This window comes from Xenia sp. Carnegie-2017, unplaced genomic scaffold (assembly GCF_021976095.1).
Source record: "Xenia sp. Carnegie-2017 unplaced genomic scaffold, XeniaSp_v1 HiC_scaffold_6, whole genome shotgun sequence".
In the NCBI taxonomy this organism is placed as follows: domain Eukaryota; kingdom Metazoa; phylum Cnidaria; class Anthozoa; order Malacalcyonacea; family Xeniidae; genus Xenia; species Xenia sp. Carnegie-2017.
In genome coordinates this window covers 2203952-2225297 of record NW_025813526.1, presented here as the reverse complement: position 1 = coordinate 2225297, position 21346 = coordinate 2203952, and the positions used below count along the sequence as shown (strand labels likewise).

Below are 21346 nucleotides of genomic sequence, written 5' to 3'. Positions count from 1 at the left end.
AACCTAGACTATCAACTTTGCGACTCTCAGCAAAAGCAGATATTAGTCGCAATTATCTTCAGTTTTGCCACCTTTCAAGATGGCGGCTTGCCTGACTTATTACTTTACAATTTCAGCGGAGTCAGATATCTAGTAGATTGGGTTCTAGGTCATTTGCAGTGAACTGTAACATAAACTGGAACCAAAAATCCTATAGTTTTGTCCCCTGATTGGTTGAAGCCAAACATGCAGCTAAATTTTAATCAACTCCCCCTGAAATAAAACGTGCTTTGATCATTGGCTTTGATTGTTTTCTTCGCGACTGACTGACGTTCGTTTTGGATTCTTGCAGTTAAAAAACGTGAAAAAATTATTTGTTTTTTTGACAGATTTTGTTCTTTAAAATAGCATCTACCATACTTAGTGTATGCTAAAGCAAGATATTTTTGAGGAGAAAAATAATCGGCAAGAATCGAGGACGAAAAAAATACAAAAAAGTATTTCAAAATTTTGAGGATTTTATAAAACTAATAGTGTATGATTCACGTCTTTGTACGGTTTAAAATAATCTAGTGATACCTATATCTTATTTGTTAACCTACAATTTTCCTTGTTTATTTATTGTTTCTTTTAACAATACATATATGTATTGTTAAAGGGCCAAATTTGGCCCCTCTTTAAAGGGAAAAAATTGGCTCTAAATTATGGGGCCGTTCTGGGGTCAATATTTTGGCCCCATTTTGGGGGCTAAAATGGCCCTTTTCTTTTTACTGTGTACCAAGCTTACCGGCTCGTTTTATAAACGTGTTTTTTTCCTTTCTATCTTTTTATACTTTACACAGACAGCATAAGAGCTATATGTTATGTATTTAAAATATAATCTTGATTTTATACGTTTACATTATTAAAAAAAGCTTTTTAAAAACTCTTTTTGCGAGGATCTTGAACGTTTCTTAATGACACTGAGCTGTATACATATTTGTATTGTGTGTAATTCATGGCATGATAAATGCTTCTACGTATAAAAACGCATTTTTCTCTTTTGCAAATGGCTCAATTTTTTCTAAGCCTTGTAGGTTTGTGTATTTAACATGGAAAAAAAAAATTTTGGTGGTTTGAACGTTTGGCTATGCCTGGAACTTTCAAAAACTCAGAAAAAGCAACAAAAAATCGGGCGGACATTTTCTGATTTTGGACTTTGCTTTCAAATTTTTCAGGAATACTATGACTTTTAGCCAATTTTTTTCGACAATCTGTAAATTCGACCAATATTCTTTAAATTTAATAGTATTTTGGAAAAGTAACACAAAGTTTACTTTTAAAATTTTATAAATATAAAAATTCCATTTAGTTTACAAAAGGACTAGAGCGACCTGCATGGCTGCCATTCATCTGGCTTCAATTTCCCCCCTGACTTATCGTTCCAGTTGTTATTACAGTTCACTGGTCATTGGCTATGACGGTCAATAAATAATAAGAATAAAATTTGGAGTTTTCTGTCCCTTTGAAGACAGCCATGAAAGATCTACGATTTATCAGAAAAATAAAAGGAAACACTTTGCATTCACTTGATCAGAATGCACAACATTTCCTTTAGAATAAAGCCAGCGAGCGCGATTCGACAACCTTTTCGTTTGATTGTTATATTAATAAATGCACTCCCGTTCGTGTACATTCCTTGTTTAATATTTGTGGAAGGGGCTGGAACAAGTCACTTCTTATCTCACAAGTTCCACTAACCCTTTCCAACAGTCAGTGCCATATATACGCTATATACAATAATAACTAAGTGCACAAATAGTTTTTCCTCGGTAGCTTCCCAGCAGCCAACCAAACTTAACTCAATTTTTTTCATAATACACAACATACGATTTACATTCTCGAACCTCTTTCTTGAAGAGCCTAAAAGAAAAGACAGAGAATACACCATTACCAACCTGGCATACACGTGACCACGTGACAAAAACAGCATTCACTCGGACAAACAAATCGCACAAATTATACGGAGAATTATTACATAAGCGTTCATGTTGAGAAGAAAAAGTGTTTTTTCGCGAGGAAGTACGATGTTTAAATAGTAAAGATAAATCCTTTCGTATCGGTTATGTTATTACATGTACGCTAGTGTAATAACAATCCACATAATTTGTTCGATTTGTTTGTTCGAGTGAATGCTGTTTTCACTACGTGCGTGGTCACGTGAAACGAATATCCAGGGTGGTAAAGGTGCATTCAGAATGAGTACTTTTAACCTTTTGTACCGCAAGATACTTTTTCTTATAAGTTTGATTAGGTTTCTATCGAGATTACTATTGTGCACAACGCACAATTAAGGGTTAATTCGCTTTTCCTATGATACAACAATGAACTAATGTTGATATAACAATAGAAGTATATTTGTTGATGTAGATCTTCCAGGTTAGTAAAGTCCTGAGAAAGACTGTTGGTGTTGACCTTTGTGACAACCTTAGCGATAGTCACTTGAGTCAAGTGTGATCTTTTCAGTTGGTTTTATTCTAAGTTGGCATGGCAAATTGGGATAAAACCCACTGTTTACTCCTCCCTTGACTCTGAAGACGACTACCGCTAAGGCTGTCGAAACGCCAGTCAAGATCACCAACAACAGCCTTTCTCAGGACTCTACTAACCTAGACGATCTACATCCACAAACGTGTAACAAGACTCCCGTGTTAAAACCAATCATTTAACAATAGACATATGTTGATAAAATGATGGACAACGTTGATATTATAATAAAGAGAATTTGGTATAAAACCAGGGAAAGTAGTATAGCATCAAAGCAGGTGGTGTAATTGATTTTGTAAAAAGTATTTCTCTTATTTTAAATCAAAGGTATAAGTAAATCATCTATTGTTGTTTGAAAGAGATTTTTGAGTGCATAGGCTGGGGAAAAGAAATTCTTCGGATAGGTAATTCGATTTTAAGAACATTTGCAATATAAATGATATCACTTGGCGTCGTAAAAAGTTAAACACATGTATTGAAGATATATAGTGTTTTGATGAGTCGCCATGTGGGGTGAAAATCCCATATAGTTAGAAGTATTCATGTTACTTTCGTGCTTTGTTAAGCATCAACACTTTGATGTACTCGCCCAACACGGCTGCTTTGACAACACTTTATGGCTTTCAATACACATGTTTATAATATACAATAAACGTTAAAAAATTAAACTGTTCGGACACTATTTTGCACTAAATTTCAATAATACTTTAAGGTGTGCATACTTTGTGCACAGAATAGATAACGTTACAGAAGGGCCACTGTCGTCGGAGCCTTTGAATATCTTGTTGTCAACTTTTAGCCCGCAATCAGGCATCGCCGCCATGTTGGCAGCAAGATAACTCCAGCAAGTTCGTAATAGAAAATATAGTAATGAGAAACAGTTCGGCGCGTCCTCGACAATTATATGGCTATTCCATTTTTGTTTTGTGTATGCCATCACGAGCAATGTCAAAGAAGGTAATTTTGACAACTTAGGTCGAATCGTATCGTTAGAATACACGTTTTAGAGTGAAAATTTGTTATTGTGGTCTGATGCTTTCGCCGACTTGCCAACATTCAATCATGGTTATGCTTGTATTACGAGTTACAATGAAAAGGATCATCAACTTTGTCTATGGAATTTTCCTTGTAGTAAGTTTGTACAATGTTACAAATGCTTGACTTTAATGTACTTTCGCGATCTTTTATTAAAAGAGGAAAACTCGCGATTTGCAAATTTGATGCCGTAATAAATTCGCATTCTTAAAAAAAGTTTGACCAAATATTGCAGTGGAAACTGTGAACATGTACGGAATGGAACTGGTATCATGTTAAGACTCTTCAAGATGCTCTTTCCAACATTCAGATTTTTGGTTGTGACTGAGAAGCAATCCACGAAGGTGTCTTCAAGTTGCATAATGTAATTTAAATAGCACGATGAAGGAGCAGTCAGCCCACCAAAGTTGAGTTCTTTATATGCCTTGAAATAGCAAAGCAAATTGCCATCATTGTTTATGTTATTTGAAGTCAAAACGTTCATATATTGGAGACAGCTGTGGATTTTGAAAGCTTTGCTTAGCAAATATCCTGAAACATAGGCAGCAGCATTTTTGAGGAATAAATTGTAGCTAATATTTTGTTCTCGGTAGTGATTTTCACCAATAAACAGTGAGTCACTTGGAGCTTTTGCATGAGTAAGTGGCATACTAAATGGTTTCGGCATTGAAAATTGTGTTAGCGGAGTGTCCATATCTTTAGAGCAGTTTCCTTTGGAAGAGGTCAAAAGTGAACTGAAAAAAAACTTTCGAAAAGCTCTGATAAATTGTATTGGCGTGGGATTGTCAGAATTACCTCCTTGCTGGCGTATTGTTCCAAAAAAATTCTCTAAAGCATCTGTGTTTAATCTTCTGGTAAGCAAGAATGCAAAATTATGTGAGGCATGAAGATAGGTCCAGAGACAGATAATAGCCTTTATAGATATAAGCCATCCCTTCAGTGATTTGATTCTGCCTGTGATGTTTTTACCATCTTTTACAACTTTGATTCCCTGGATAAAGGACATTGCTTCTTTGAGAAAAGCAATGTGATTATTGCTGTTGCTTATTGCACTTCTTTGTTCTTTTGCTAATTTCAGTGTGGAACTATTGACGCAATCGAAAAGCAAATCAAATTTGAAAAGCAACTCAGCTGTAACCAAGGCTGATGGTGGTAGTGCTCCAATTGATGAATATGTGCAAATCGATGCAGCAACGGTGTGGCTGAATATTTGTGTAGCATATTTAACTTGAAAATTAATCTGAAAATTAATGCAGCGACAGCGATGTAACGAAAATAACAACATATATATATTAATAGAAGCAAGAGGACAATTTTATTTCCTTACAACGCAATCAATACTTTAAATTATCTAAAACATGACAAATATAAGGAACATATAGTTAAGAGCATCTGGAAGTTAGCTACAATCATACAATATAAGAATTTTCCCAACACAATATGACATTGGCATTAAATACAATTGCACAAGTTTGCAATTTCTCAATGAACATTTATCGAGTGTTCGGGATATGACTAAATTTGTCTGAATTCTAAAGCACCAAATCCAATGTCATACGAAATATCTTTTTTAGTGTAGCACGTCCGTTGATAAATTTCAAATTGTTCCTTCTTGTTTCTGATATTAAAGACGTTTGTAAAGCGCTTCTCCGCTTCCGTTCTTTACAAATAAATAAATACGAATAACCTTGACCACACGGCCACGGCACAGCATTTCTCATACAGGTCTCAATAGAATTGTACACATTGGTTGTACATGAAAAAGCATAAAAATATGTTGATTGTATGTTCCCATTTCAGCACGATGCTGAGGGTAGGTCTTGATTGCCTTTATTAACCACAGCTTTGATTTGGTCGTCTCAGGATAAATATTTCAACTTTTCAAGTAATAACGCCAAGATTTTTGAATTGTACATTGCTACCCTTATTTAGTGTAGCAAGTTTATCTTGCTGCCAACATGGCGGAAGTAGCGCATGCGCATTAAAATTTAGGACCGCATTTTTCGCTAAGTGGCCCTTCTGTTATCTATTCTGTGCTTTGTGTAACGATCGTGTTCTCCTTTTTACGTCACTTCCGGCGCTGAGTCACCTATATTTAAGACCGAAAAGTCCATGATAATGAATTTTCCAAGTATCAAATATATTGCATATGTTCTTAAAATCGATTTAACCATCTAAAGAAGTTACTTTCCTGACGCTGATGTTAACATTTTAATAAAAATGTGAAGAATACACGTCCCAGGATAGCCAAATTCTAACTGACAAAAAAAACTTACTAATAGAGGATACCTTTGCTCTTGCACTTTGCGCTGATGCACCAGGTTCCTCGGATTCGGTGATATCTCTTGACACGACACAGAGAAACTCTGCTTGATCTTCAGCACCATATTGGTAATTACTACCCACACTTATCAACTGTTCAAATTTCCATCCATCAGGCAGTGAAGAGACCATCTGGGTGAGCTCATCCTCGTGGTACTGTATGACTCTGTAGACATGCTTTGTTGAGGTCTTCTAAAACAAATGAAGCATTTAGTGGCAGCAAGATACGCTGAGACTCAGCAATCTATTGTACATCTATTGGCGCAATTGCCTCTTATTCTACCCAAATTATTTCACATCAGAAACTTTCAGACACGCTGATCAATACATTTTGTAGCAATATACGATGCAATACGATTGAGATTGCATAGAAGCGTGCCCAAACACTCACAGTTAGCTCCACGGAAAAATTCAATGGTTGAAAATGGGTGAACTAGGTACACAATGACTGCGGGTAGATAGTACTATCATCACAATGACCAAGGTCATAAGGTATCATGCAGAAAATGACAACAGTCGAATAGAATTGATGTATTTCAAACTGTGACCAGATAATACATTATAAAATAGAAACAATAAAGCGCGTGCGGTGATTGGTCTAGAACCGTGTTTTCATCAGTGAGCTCAATAATTAAATAAGTGGAATGATAACTGAAGCCAAATATTGAAGTCAAAAAAATATCAGTCGTCATCATTCGTCCTCACTCGTGCGTTCATAAATAATTTGTACTTTTTCGGATCTTAGATCTTTAATTTGACCTCAGTTGATTTCATTATACCAGTCAGTTTTATCTTCATGAAGAAAATATTTTGAACGATATTTATTTCAATTCTACGTTATCCACAGAGCGAAAATATTATTACGTTTTTCAAATAAACTAAAAAGATTTTATTCCAAAGCCATCATCAGAGTAATATATTAATCATAACATATTAATCCTAACATAATATATTAGACATAATATATTAATCCTAACACAGTTTTTAATATGCACATAAAAAACATGTGACTTGGACGAGATTTGAACTCGCACCTTCGGGATACTAGTCCTGTCGGGCTACCAAACCCACAGGGATTGGAGACGAGTCAAATCTCTTTTAAACTGCGTATGGACGAGAAATTCTCGCCACTATAACAGTTTACTGGATGGCACTGTGTTTCGACTTTATTCCAAAGCCATCATCAGAGTATATCCATAATACATTAATCCTTAAGATCCCCTTAGATCGTCCAAGTCACATGTTTTTCATGTGCATATTAAAAACCGTGTTAGGATTAATATACTAAAAGGAATTGTCGGTATGAATTTTTATTCGACAAAATTGACATACAGAATGAAAACATCTAATAGCTACTATATATTTTTGTCACACACAGTCAATCTGCTCTTAAGCTGCGGTTTTCCTTTAAAACATATTAAAGTCTTTAAGGATATTCAATTATTGAGATCGAGATGACAACCATTAAGTATTTCAAGCACTATCAAAATCGATGAAAATGACAAAAAATTTTCACTCTGTAAAAAGTAAAAATGCTAGTTATAGACTGAATACTTTTAATGAAACTGGAAATTCAAGATTCTTTTTTCTTCGGAAAAACAGTTTATTAAATGCATTGAAATGACAAAAAAAAGACAAACATTATCTGACACCCCTTGAAAATTTACCTTCCGATGAAAGAAATTGTAATTGAAACAACAAGAAATAATCAATGTAAGAGTGAGAAATAACAGAACAATATTTACTATTATAAGGCATAAGTGTCTTTTAGTGTACTATAATGAATCAATAATGTTAAATGTCAATGGAAGACACATCAATAATTTTTTTTTTTTGGACATCATCATACATTATAATGATGTCTGGTAAAGACAAGAGGTTAGATGTAAGTTCATCTCGTGACACAGAGCGAAGATCAATATCTCGTGGAATAAACTGCAAACTGCGGTATCTTGTCAACATTCTCATTAAATATACACAAACTGATTGTATCTCCTCGCTTTTTTAAATTCTGACAAAAAACTTTCAAAAACCACTGCTTCTTACATGAAGCAACCTTCTGAACCATGTAACAAAGTCCACAATGAGCAATGTGTTGTTTTCTTGACGTTTTCTTGCAATGTGACGACTTTTTTCCCACATTTAAGGCATGTTACGTAGGGTGAAATGGACTCTACTCCAAGTATAGTCACTGGCAGTTCAATTATTGATAAAGTATGAAGGTCTTGTGCAAGTTCTTTGGTGAATTCTTCAACTTCTTTGTAAGAAAACAGCTCTGATTTTTGGGGTATTCAAATACCTGCTTCCTGCGTTATCTTGTTTTAAGCGAAGATTCTGCAATAAATAAGTAGAGCTTTCTTCAAGACAATCAATATAGTGCTTCCACAGATCGAGTTGGATTGACGCAGTTGTGTCCACAATTATAGCATCTTGCTTTTTCAACTGACGATTGAAGTTTCTGGCTGTGGTATTTATAATATTGCTTGCAGTGAACTTAGTTACTTTGGGTATGACAGTCACCAGTTGCTCTTGTGATACTTGGCGTAATGATGCAATGGTGCAAGTAGATGAGGATTGTAGTTATTCATAGTCAAATGGAACTTCAAGGGTGGTGAGAGTAATTAGTGTGGTTTTACCAATAACAACATCTGCCATATTTGTTGGTGGTTCTATATTGCGAAATTTTGACTGGGCTTTTTTCAGTTTGGAACTCTTCTAAGGTGGCTCTTTTTTCTGGTGAAAAGCAAACAGCATTAGTAGTTCCAGTTAGTGTTTGCAAAATCATGTTGAAGTACTTGGAAGTCCCACTTCCAGACACTTTTACAGGTGATACTGCATGCAAATAACACAGCATATCCTGGTTTGAGCTTTTAGTTGGCGCTACAAAAAATATGATGGAAAAACGAGCATTGAAACACTAAAATTTATTTTGAGAATTAATCACTCATTGAATTTTGAAAACATAACTAAACTGAACATAATATAAATAAACTATTACTTACAATTTTGCTCAGTATTCAGAACAATCTTTAAGGAAAAGAAAAGTAGCCTATTAGTACATATGTCATTTACTATATTATCTAGTATAGATTCTGTTTTGATACGAAACATACTAATAGTCTGTCGACCTGACAGGTTTAAGTGCCAAAATATGAAGTTAAGGCTATCTTTTTCTATACGCAAGCCAGGCAAAACGTTCCTATATGACCTTCCTAAAGGAAAATGGTTTTTATTAAAACGTACCTTTTTCAAACAGTGCAAACAAACGTTTATAATGGGATTTTGAAAACACGAGGTTGAATTTCCAGACTTGCGAAAATAATTCTTTCCAGGAGTTCTTCCAAGGTTGAATTTCCAGCAGTTCTTTCGGACTTATCAACATCTATCCATGCTTTTGGAAGAGTTAAGCCCTGGCTCTTATGAATTGTTAGAGCCCAAGCGAGTCTTAGAGGCAGCTTTTGCCTCTCATGAAAACCAGTTTCAAACTACCAAGAGACTGTGATTGGACATATTGGAACACAAAATGGTCTGTCTACATTATAAGCATGACCTCTATAGTTCTCAAACTTAATCATGACTGCAATAGGCAAGTCTGGTGGTTGATGGTTGTCCTGAAAAATAATATCAACAACTGTCTCTGTAGCGTCCAATACAGTCCAAAGCTTTGACCTTTTGTATTTGGAGAACATGTCGGAAAAATTCTTGGTATAACATTTTCAGGCAGCTTTGCAAGTTTGACTTTTACTACTTTGTACGTTGTAGCAAATTGGACGAAGTTCATACTCAAAACGTCTTGTGAACTATCACATTCATGACGATTGGCGTATATATCAAGAAGAGAACGATTAGTGCATGACTCACCTTCTTGAACATTTTCACGCACTATATGTGAACCATTTAGACTTACTGGAATCACATTAAATGATGAACTGTGAAGTTTCAGTGACAACAAATGATGCATCGTCACTTGCGCTGCATAATCTCTTTCAACAAGAGATTTCCTGACGATTTTTAACAACTGGATGAGGCTCACTATTAACATCTACATTTTGAACAACAAAATCGAATGCTTGCGTTAATAAAGGAGATCTTAGTTCACCATTAGCTGCATGTTTCGTGAGATATTCCACACAAGCATAGTGATGGATTACAACTTTGATATCGCAAATTGGCTCTCCATCCTTGGAGTTGAAGCTGTTGATGATTATTCAACCTTGCATCGTTCGTTTAGTTACAACCTTTGTCCTGTAATGATTATCACCGTGTTTAATGTGAATTTTTCAAATTCTAATTTTGTCTCGGCACGATGTTCAAATGAAAAATGAAATCGACATTTCAATTCTTCTTCGTTTGCCTTTTTCGAAGACAGTCACTTGTGCTACAACGAGTGTGTCGTCGAGCCATGTTTACAAAATCTTCATAATCTGATTGTTTCTCATGTTCAGAGATATCTTTATGAGGTCGTCGACATGGATGAACCTCAGGTCCTATCCAAATGTCTTCATCTGGTGGATTTGAATTAATGGTTGATAATAACCAATCAACATACTGACGCACAGTCTCAGCAGCTCTGTGACCAGCTTCAATGTCCTGGTCTAGTTCTATTGTATCAGAATAATCATTTTCATCCTTAAATTCATGTGCTAAGAAACCTTTTAAGGCAGTCTCAGAAAGTTGACACAAACCTGGGTAATTTTTCAGCTTAGCAGTTCCGTGAAAATGTATACTACCTCTACCTTGGTACTCATACCTGAACCAGTGCCATTTTGCCCCATATGTTTCATAATGCCAATGTTTGATAAAGCTTTCTAATCTCTGTGTGAAAAACCAATCTACAAAATGAAGATTTCTTATGACATTTTGTCGCCTTGTCTCATTGGTGGTGTGAGAACTTTTACAATCAGCATTAGCGTTAAATAATGCATGTAACTCGGGCCAATGCATATCTACTGAGGAGAAAGTAAAAAATAATGTTGGCGATCGAACATTTGTAATAATGGCTTTCAGCTCTTCTCGAATCTTATTCCAGTAAGCATTTGAACCTGAAATATTTGCAACATATCTGGAGAGTTTAGACATAAAAACATTAGCACTGCTACTGGCAGCCATTTGACGCAGTTTATCGATGGTGAGATGAGCTTCACCTGGATTTTGCCTCAGGAATATTCTACTTTGCTGTAAAAATTCGTTCTCTTTCAAGCATATTAAAAGCCCAATATGAAAATCTTAGGTGATTTGCAAAACGGTATACCCATTTGCCATTAATAATTTCAGCAAACTTTAGAAGATGCTTTATTCGTTCTTGAAGAGGAACTTCTCTTAAAAGTTCTTGATTTGTACGATCACCTTTTCCATCAGGAAATAATGTTGAAAAAGCCATTGTAGATAAATGTGACATTTGATATTCATTCATTGGCTTATTTTCCACTGTAGGCTATGACATTGGGTCATTTGCACAAAGCTTATGTTTAACAGCTTCAACTTCCTGTTGTTGCTGTTTACCAACAGGTTGATTGATTGATTGATTGATTAAACTTTATTAAAAAGAGGGTAACACGTGACACAACAAGTGTGAAAAACTTGTGGCCCTCATGAAAAGGTGGTAAAAATCTACTCATATATATAGAGTCATTCTAAACAATATCCTCAGAAGGATTATCAGTAGGAAGACACATATGAGGTGAACAGTTCAGCTCTGAATCAAAATCATCATTAGGCAACAGTCGTAAGTTCTGGTGGTGCACCATTTTCAGGCAATGAATTCAATGCATGAATATTAATTAATATTTCTGAATAATGTGGATTATGGTCTTTAAGCCAAACTAAAGCATTATACACTTTATGTTTTCTTACTATCACATCTTTGAATGTGTTGTCTTTGCCTTTTACTTTGATACTAACTACAGTCAAATCTTTAGGATATCTTGGCAAAATTTTTGCAAGTTCTGTGATATTTTGTGGCAAGTTGATACAATGCCCTGAATAACCTTGTTGACTACCAGGTTTAATATAAACTCTCATAATTGCCAATGCCCGAGCAATTAACATTTCCTCAACCCGAGTTAAATTTTGCAGTTCATCTGGGACAGATGAAGGTGTCATTACATTTTCAGGTGAAAATCTTTTGGGATATTTTTTGTCTCTGGAACATCGTGAACACACACATGGTGACCTTCATTTGGATTTCAAGGACTATGCCTCCACAAATTGTACATTGACTAACAATATGTTCCACAGATTTATGAAACTTGTCCATATTATCCTTGGCCCAACATTGCTCTTCTATACCATCATAGGTTGTATGGTCAAATTTATTTACATAATCTTCTTGATTTATTTTATGTTTAGATTGTGGAACTTTAGTAGCCTAGTTTTGTTTTTTAGAGTGTTATCTTTATCAAGTCTCATTTGTCTTTCGATGTCAGTTTCTGCAGACCTTTTTTGTTTTTTAGAGTGTTTATCTTTTTCAAGTCTAACTTGTCGTTCAATGTCTGCTTCACCAGACCTTTTTTGTTTTTTAGAGTGTTTATTCTTTTCAAATCTGACTTGTTGCTGAGAGTCTGTTTCCTGTGATCTTTTTTTTTCTTCAAGACTGTTTATCTTTCTCAATTCTGAAATGTCTGACTCTGTCAGTTTTCTCTGACTGTCTTCTTTTCTTAGACTCACATTTTTTTAAAGTCTTATTTGTCCCTCTTCATCAGTTTCTTCAGATTTTTTTCTACTTCTAATGACTTGATCAGTTCAACAGTGCTTGGATAGCTACTTACATGAATTGGTACAATTTCAAACAAATTGACAAGTTGTTTTGTTGAAAGACAACACAAAAATTGTTCTAGCTCTAAAGTAGAAGAAAATATAATGACAACTGCTGTGCCATTAGGATCTGGCAAGTCATATAAGTCTCTAGCATGAGAGTGAAACATAAAGAAATAATGTTTTATTATTGCCATCATATAGCCTTCTAATATTAATAGAGCATAGCTATGTTTCATGAATGTATTCAAAACTGCTGAAAGAATTGTGTGTGAGACTCAACAACACTGTCAGTTATTACAAGACCTTGAAGCTCCTGTTCATAATTTATAAATCAAATATGTTTTTTCTTTACTTCATGCAGTTCAGTATGTTCTACCACTACGTGTAGTGGAATATTTTCTACCACCATGGGTAGTTGAGTATGTTCTATCACCATGGGTAGTTTAATGTTATTTTGTGCCTCAACAGGCTGTACCACAATGGGTAATTCAATGTTCTTTCGTGCCTCAACAGGCTGTACCACAATGGGTAGTTCAGTGTTATTTTGTGCCTTTAAACGCTTAATACCAAAGGGCATATTGTTTTCAGTGGCCACATTGGGCATTTCAATTCCATAAGAAAAGGAGCTTTTACAACGTAAAATACTAACAGTTTTAGGAAATTGTCTACAGACAAAAGTTTATCCCCTGTATTTAAAGAAATTAAGCCAGTATTCAGAGCTTTTAAATTTAATTTGTCACCCTGCACTAAGATATTTTTCACGGTTGTTTTGGACCATACAACAATTGGTATATTTCGGCTGTTAAAACTGCCAATAAACTCATAAAGGCATATTGCTTGCCTCTAGATTGAACACTAAAACGTTCATCGCCTTAATGTAGATCACCAGCGATTTGTAAATTAACCATATGTTTAAAAAATTCGTCATTTCCGAGTTCAATTTAATACATTTAAAAGCGCATGGAACATAGATACTGCGTGCGCATTGCAAATCTTGCTTCCCGCGTACGCTCCCTCTCATTCTGTAAAAATCCCCCCCCCCCTTGAAAATCCTCCGACAGACGGACAAAAACAAATCAAGATTTCACCAGCATATAAGTCGGGCGAAGGACTGGGCCGAGTCATCTCGCGATTAGTGTGCTGCCTAACTGACGCTAGGCAGCAACCAGAAGAATTTGAGCAATTTCATTGGTCGAGAGCTATGATCTATAAGAGGACGTACGCACGGAATTGACGTCACAGAAAATTTCATGTTTATAACAACAAACAATGGGCGGATATATTTGAAAATTTATCGCAATACCTCCTTAAATGGAAAAATAAAGATATTCACAAAGACCTAGTTAAGGCAGTTGACGTATTTGAGCAAAAAGAAAAGAAAAAACCCGGTTTTCAAACAATAATTGATTTGTACTTCGTCTTCGATAACAAAATTTCAACAAAATTTGATCGGCCATTGCTTGTTTATTTTGTTAGCCAATCACATTTTATCACGTGATTAAGCTAGCCAATAGCATTCCTTCAATCCTATAGGCACGTCAGCGTGATTTTTGCAAAATCAAGACTTTTCAATGTTCCAATTGTTGGGAGACAAAGAAAACTAACTGTTTGACGGTTTAACTTGGGAATTTTTTTGATTTTATTGTATAAAACAAATAGATAACATTTAACCGTTGTCTATACAGTTATAGATACACGAGTATGACGTCAATTGTGATAAAAACCAAAAAAGTGACCACGAGCCGCCGGGGCGACTCGTGATCTTGCACTGATCTGCTCTCGAGTTCTCCCAAAGGTCTCCTTGGTTTGCTTAAGCCCGTGTAAAAAGAGTAAACATCTTTTATTTCTTAAATAATAAGCAATTTTGCTCATGCAAAAGAAGACTTTTTGGGATGAAAGTTTGTGAAACGAAACTGTTCCGCATTCAACCAAAATCTTTTCGTCTCAGTCAGCCGTAAAATTTGAGCTATTTCGTCGATATGCAGTCCTAGAAAAAACTATTTCCACATAACATTCTTTGTCTTCTGTGTCAGACAAATAAAGCATTGAAAAGAGCGAGATCATCATCCTAACAATCGATTAATAATAAAATAGAAACTAATTTAATTAAATCATGCCATGTTTATTTTGAGTTTTGCGTTTGGTTGACGTCATCATTTCAATTTTTATGCGGATCCGACCACCCAAACTAGCACAAAACATATACGGATTCGTTTTTAAACACCGTAGACAGCGTCTCCAAATGCATACGGATTCGATGGATCCGATACACGTGCTAGTGTGGACGGAAGGCCTAAACGTATCAAAATGCATACGGATTCGAACGAATCCGTGTTAGTGTGGACAGGCCCTAACAGAATGCACATCGCAATTTGCGAAGCAGCAATACAATTTTAAGAAGTGAACTTGCTCGGGAAACAGAAATATGCGAAGTCCAAATTGTAACATAAAGATAGCAACATAAATAAATATTATGACAAACATGAATACAAAGGAGTCAAACGCTATTTTGCTTTTACTTGCCATGTTTACATGTAGACAGTAAACAGCAATGTCACAAGGCTTTGACTTTTGCTTTCTAGTCAGGCTGTGATCCTATCAAGCAGGGGCTGTATTGGGGTAATATTTAGGAATCTGTAACAAAATTTAGGAGGGTGAGGAATATGACTAAACCCACAAATGGTTAACGTTGTAAGGAAAATATTGAGTTTGCAGAGAAAATAACAAAATGAAGCGCTCTGCTACGTTTCAACAGTTAGCCATTTTAAGTGAAAATACAGAGCTCTCCACCAGTTTGCTTTAAAACAATGTTTGCATTTGATATTACTAAAGTTTCATGAAGAAATTTTAAGTGTAGATAATTGGTGTTTGCATATTTGTTTACCATAAATTTAAATAAGGTATAGTTGTCAACCCAATAAGTTATAGTGCTGTCGCAGTGTCGCATGATTGCATAATATCTTGAATCAAGCTTCTTCGATTTAATTGTATCACATGGCTAGCCTTGAGTTGAACGTGTCAAAGACAATGAATTTACACATGACGATAGTACTTTTCCATAACTCAGACAAGGCATTAAATACTTGCTGAAGTATTTGTAGAATTTATACCAGGAAGTATCGTCAAATGTTATCATTATGCACTTGCAGTCACTGTTGTCAAAGAGCATCATCATGAAAAAATGACTATGATCAAATGGTCCCATCACATATTTGCACTGTGACTCAAATATTAGATTTCAGCCCCCTAAACAAAATGCTTACCACTCTAAGCCCAATATTAGAAAAACAAATCATTGATAGGGTTGAACGGAGTTTCACTGGGCAATGTTTCAAAAAGAATTTTTGCAACCATTGGCGTCAATCCTGTCTTAATTGGGGGGGGGACCATATTCATATATTCTGCTATGCCTGGTTAATTTCTTTTCAAAACAATTTCATTTTCAAAAGAAATCAGCCTGGCATAACAGAATATAAGAATATGGTCCTCCGCAATTATCGCAGGATTGACGCCTATGTTTGCGATAGTTATGTTTTTCTCACATTTTGTTTTATTTTAACACATTTTAGTCATATGCAAAAACTGCAGATTTTGTCAATACAAAAAATTTGCACAGAGACTGCTTTCATATAGTGTCATTATTAAAACAATGAAAATGGCGAGATGGTTGACGAAAAAACATATCACCTGATTTCGCAAATGATGACTTTTAATCTTCTCTTTAGTTAATTGAATCAATTCCGTTATATTGTAGAACTCTGCCTCCTCTAGAACTCCTACATTAATAAATATTTTCATTAATATAACAGCAATGTATCCATTAAATAGAAATGACATTTGGTGACATTCTCAAAATATAACACGAGAAAAAAATTTGCGCTCTTTCGAAATAATTTACAAACTTTATTTATTACGCAATATTATGTATAAGCCATGAGAATAAAGCAGAGAATCGGGTCCGATTTGGTAATGAAAATTTCTGGAGAAACTTACTTTTAGTTACTCCTGCTAACAATAGTACAAACTTTGGATCAAATTCAATTAAAGATCATGATGATAATGAACTATAGATTATGATAATTGTGAAAGTTGATTACAATGAATGAGGGATAATGATAATAAATAAAGTATGACAATAGTGGATAGAGGATGCAATACAATACGATACGATACGATACGATACGAAACAATACGATACAATAAGATACAATACAATAAAATACAATACAATACAGTACAATACAATACAATACAATACAATACAAGACAAGACAATTCTAAGTATAGCTATTAATTAACGAGTAACGTTTCGTCCTGTAAATGTTTTGTTTTGATTGGCTCTTAGAACACTTCTTTGTTTGAGTTAGCAATCAGGAGGGTATTTCTCGAAAATAAATTGCATCGATGTTTCGCTTTTTTGCACTAGTATTTACAATAAATTGCACTGCTTTTAACCAATGAGAATTGAGAAATTTTTTCAATGTATATTATTAAACAGGAAACCAGTATAATTCATGAAGCAATGGGGTAAACATTGTCAAATTTCTTAGATTTGATAAACATACGGGCAGCAAAGTTCTGTACCTCAGTTAATTTACCAAACAATAGTACATTTTACTCAATACTTAAGGTTGGACAACTGTTGTAAGAAGTGAATTTTTGCCCAAGGCGTACTTTGCCCTGTTAACCTGTGCCAAACTTGACATAACTAAAGGATGAGCCTGTGGCGTGTGATCCAAATGAAAGTTTAGAATCTAAAAATAGACCCAAAACTTTGAAGTTAGTATATTAATTAAGGTGTATAGTTACAAGTTAGATGACGGAAGTTAGCGTATTAATTAAGGTGTATAGTTACAAATTACATAGGAGTGTTCTGGATCAATGGCAACAAAGAGGTTGCATCTTTTATTAGTGCTGTTGTACGGTTTGCTGTGTGTGATGATGTTCCATAAGATGTCGTGGTCAATGTTGCTGTCTTTAAGGGTCCAAATAAGCTTACTGAGTTCGGTCGAGTTTCGTAGTTTTTAGTGGCGGAAAGAGGCAGTGTGATTTCTAAGTCTAGTCTTAAATTCGTTTTCTGTAAGTCCAATGTACGTCTCAATGGGCAGCCTCGATGGTGCTGAGACATGCGAACTCGTAGGAAGCTACCTCCTTTCTCAACTACAACACATCACAACAGACATAGGAATTTATCGAGACGACGCACTTGCCATTTCAAACACCACACCAAGAAAAACAAAGAACATCTTCAACAGCAATGGACTATGCATAACTATCGAAACTTCCTTGACATCACGACTTCCTTGACACCACCTTCAATCTTAACAATTTCTCATGTCAACCTTACACAAAGTCCAACACTTCTCTTCAATACGTCCACAGCGCCATTTGACCAAATAACTGCACCATACCAAAAAGCACTCGACGAAAACGGATACCGATACACACTAAAATTCGACTCAGACACTACTACCAAACGAAAAAACAGACTTCGACAAAATATACTTTGGTACAACCCTCCATTTAGCTAAAACGTCTACACGAACATTGGCCACAAATTCCTTTCATTAATCGACAAACACTTCCCCATAGACCATAAACTGAGGAAAATATTCAACCGTAAGACCATCAAACTCAGCTACAGCTGCATGAACAATATCGAACAAATAATCAACAATCATAACAAACATGTACTGAGAACATCAGACAAAACTAACGACAACACCGCGACCAAAAAGACACGTACAAAAACCGTAACTGCCGACAAAATCAAAACTGCCCACTTAACGGAAACTGTTTACAATCGTCCACCAAGCGCAAGGACAATAACACAACGTACATTGGATTAGAGAAAACGAATTTAAGACTAGACATAGAAATCACACTGCCTCTTTCCGCCACAAAAAACTACGAAACTCGACCGAACTCAGTAAGCACATTTGGACCCTTAAAGACAGCAACATTGACCACGACATCTCATGGAACATCATCACACACAGCAAACCGTACAACAGCACTAATAAAAGATGCAACCTTTGCATCAAAGAAAAATTCTCTATCCTCTGCCAACCATCCAAATCATCCCCCACTAAAGTTGGTATAGTGCAGTGCACTCGCCCCAGCGGCTCGAGGCCACTTTTTGTTTTTATCACAATTGACGTCATACCCGTGTATCTATAACTGTATATACAACGGTTAAATGTTATCTATTTGTTAAATGTGTAATCACTTAATACAAAGATTGCGGCGCGCGGTCTGTTCTGTAACGATGGAATGGGCAGAGTTGTCGTTTGTTTATACAATTTAAGTGATTTATTGGGCCGCCTACGTCCGAGGTCAATGTTATCTGCCGAAGCGAAGCTGCGACGGATAATATTGACCGAGGTTTAAGAATTCTTGATATCATGTGGAAAACGAATTTAATAATGGTGTTATTATTCCCCTCAACTAACTGAAATATAAAAACTGATAAATGTAAAACTTTCGCTAATTTGTCGCTGAAACAAAACAGTTTTTCAAGTTCTTCTCTTTTAAATATGCTGTAAATATGTTCAAAACCAGCTTCGTCGCTTTTTTAGTGTTTTTGACTTCTTTTTTGCTCAAAAGCTTTTGCTTATCGTTCTTAGAAACTGTGATAAACATCGTTGTTTTGATTTTTTTCAAAACCGGCTTTTAATGGCGTCCATATTTGTAGAAACTGTTATATGTAGGTATGAAGTCATAATTGCAGCTATGGAGAATTATCTGCAGGTAGTTGATTAATCACAGCCGAGAATGCTCGCATAGTGAATAATAATTGATGATAAATGATAAAATTAGATAAGAGATGATGAGGTATGATGATGTTGGATTAGGGATGATGATGGATGAAGGATGATGGCAAATGATGGACATATTTTTAAATAGATTCAAAAACTAGTGACCATAAATCTATATGACGAAAAGTTTCAATAAATTTGCAATACAGTTAAGGAATACACCTCCAGAATTAAGATTGTACTTATTAACTTTGCTAAAATGTATGAGTAGGATTCCTTTGTGTCAACATTCAAGAAGCACATTGTACAAGTATTCCCCTTGAAACAGGCAAAATATATATTTTCGAAAACATTTGAAAGATAATGAAAAACATTAATGAATACAACATAAATTTATTGGACCAAAAAAACCTCAATCCAAATTTATTGTGTCATCATGCATAAAATATAGGAAAAAATATTGGTTTGCTTTTACATCATTATTACGTACATTTCTTCAAATATCAAATAATATTTTTTAAGTATAATTCTGTTGGAAAATGTGAAGGGTAACTTTATTCAAAAAAAGAAATCAGTTCAAAGCATAATTCAATGGTACTATACTTGCCTCAATAGATGCATATGACTTGTCAAATGCACAGAAGCTTAAGCCTCTAGAACCGTTTATAAATTTTGTGGTTGATTATTGTAAATTTTGTTGGATAATTAATTGCTGTTAAAGTAATTGATAGTAAATAATAGCACTATCTTTTTTCAGTAAATCACATTTTCAATTCTCATAGGTGGAACATTGTCTTTTGAGCACCTATTTTCAAAAGCAAATTGACAGATCATTTTTGCTCCCATTGACATAAAAGTCATATAACTGGTGACCTAATCAGTTGTTTTTTGGTTCAATACATTAATCATAACACTTACTTTAGCATTTTATAAACAAAAGTGTATCAATTATTTTGATACAAACTGTACATCTTCGCAAACACACATACCTTGCTCTGACATTCCTGAGTCAATAATTAATTTACCATGTCTAAGATAATTTAGTATGGGAGAAAAATATTTTGGATCCCTATCAATCAAATACGCCCCTTGCTCGTCCTAAAATACGCAAAGAATATCAAATAAATATATGCCTCAAGTATTAACAAATAAAAAATAAACGTGAAACAAGTTGAAATTGGTAGCAGTTGTGCTCGTGTAATTGCATTGTAAGTTGAGCTATGTGCAAAAATCATTGTCATACTTTGTCTGTTGGTAGCTCGGGATCCTCCATAATTAATCTTGAAAGAAACGACTTTGGATCTCTGGATAACGTCGTCTTTGTCGTCAAGAAATGCGTACCTCCCACGTTGAGTTTAATCCAACTTTTTGAACGCTTTCTCCCACCTTCTTGATCAGAAGTAGCCATGTTTTCGACTGACCTGCAGGAGACGCTTCACCCGAACACCGCCAGAGAAATTTAGGGATGGTTGTTTTGTTTACTTATATACTTCGTTAGAGCACAATGGCCTGTGATAACGCTTTCGTTCGAAATTGCGAAGTACAACTTTTAGTCTGATTGGTTTAAATATATAGAGACTGGCTTATTTCCTGTATTTTTTCACGGCTGTCGAGATAGATAGGATATCATATTTCTACTCCTGGTAAATATGATCCTCAATCCTGTTATTCCTGTGTGTTCAAATATTTTATCAGTATGTACTGGAAATTTATTAGGAAATTACTACAAGAATCTAAAGTTATTAATTTTCTCTCCAAGTTATCAATCCAAACAAAATTTTAATCACCACCAACTGAATCCATTCGAAAACACAGTTCCATCGAACAAAGTGAAAGCAAAAATGACAGAACGGGAGAAAAATAATTAAAAACAAATCGGCATTTTGTTAATGGAAGTAAGGATCTAGTCTGACGTTCATGAAAAGATGCTCATGTTTATTTTACTTACTGCAATCAAGGTTGCCATGTAG

At 35.1% G+C, this 21346-nt stretch overlaps 1 protein-coding gene and 1 pseudogene across 3 annotated transcripts; both read right to left on the bottom strand.

Moving 5' to 3' along the window:
• Positions 1–1606: 1606 nt before the first annotated feature.
• Positions 1607–20914, bottom strand: LOC124458498 (BTB/POZ domain-containing protein KCTD5-like). Of its 3 annotated transcripts, none has more exons than XM_047008501.1 (5): positions 20620–20914; positions 20366–20474; positions 16306–16394; positions 5817–6054; positions 1607–1881 (listed from the first exon to the last, which is right to left on the bottom strand). In XM_047008501.1, the coding sequence occupies exons 1-5, from the start codon at positions 20782–20784 to the stop codon at positions 1715–1717; spliced, it is 768 nt and encodes a 255-aa protein (XP_046864457.1). In that variant the 5' UTR covers positions 20785–20914; the 3' UTR covers positions 1607–1714. The 3 variants fall into 3 exon arrangements, with proteins under 3 accessions (XP_046864457.1, XP_046864459.1, XP_046864458.1); XM_047008503.1 differs by having other exon boundaries at positions 5830–6054; XM_047008502.1 differs by having other exon boundaries at positions 5817–6051.
• Positions 7518–9061, bottom strand: LOC124458497 (annotated as a pseudogene).
• Positions 20915–21346: the final 432 nt, after the last annotated feature.

Excerpts from the sequence above, each read along its gene's own strand:
- LOC124458498 (XM_047008501.1), bottom strand. The coding sequence starts at position 20,784 with ATGGCTACTTCTGATCAAGAAGGTGGGAGAAAGCGTTCAAAAAGTTGG. Across the intron at positions 20,475-20,619 it reads CCGAGCTACCAACAGACAAA|GACGAGCAAGGGGCGTATTT; the intron begins GTATGACAATGA and ends TGCGTATTTTAG. Across the intron at positions 6,055-16,305 it reads GTCATCATTTGCGAAATCAG|AAGACCTCAACAAAGCATGT; the intron begins GTGATATGTTTT and ends CATTTGTTTTAG.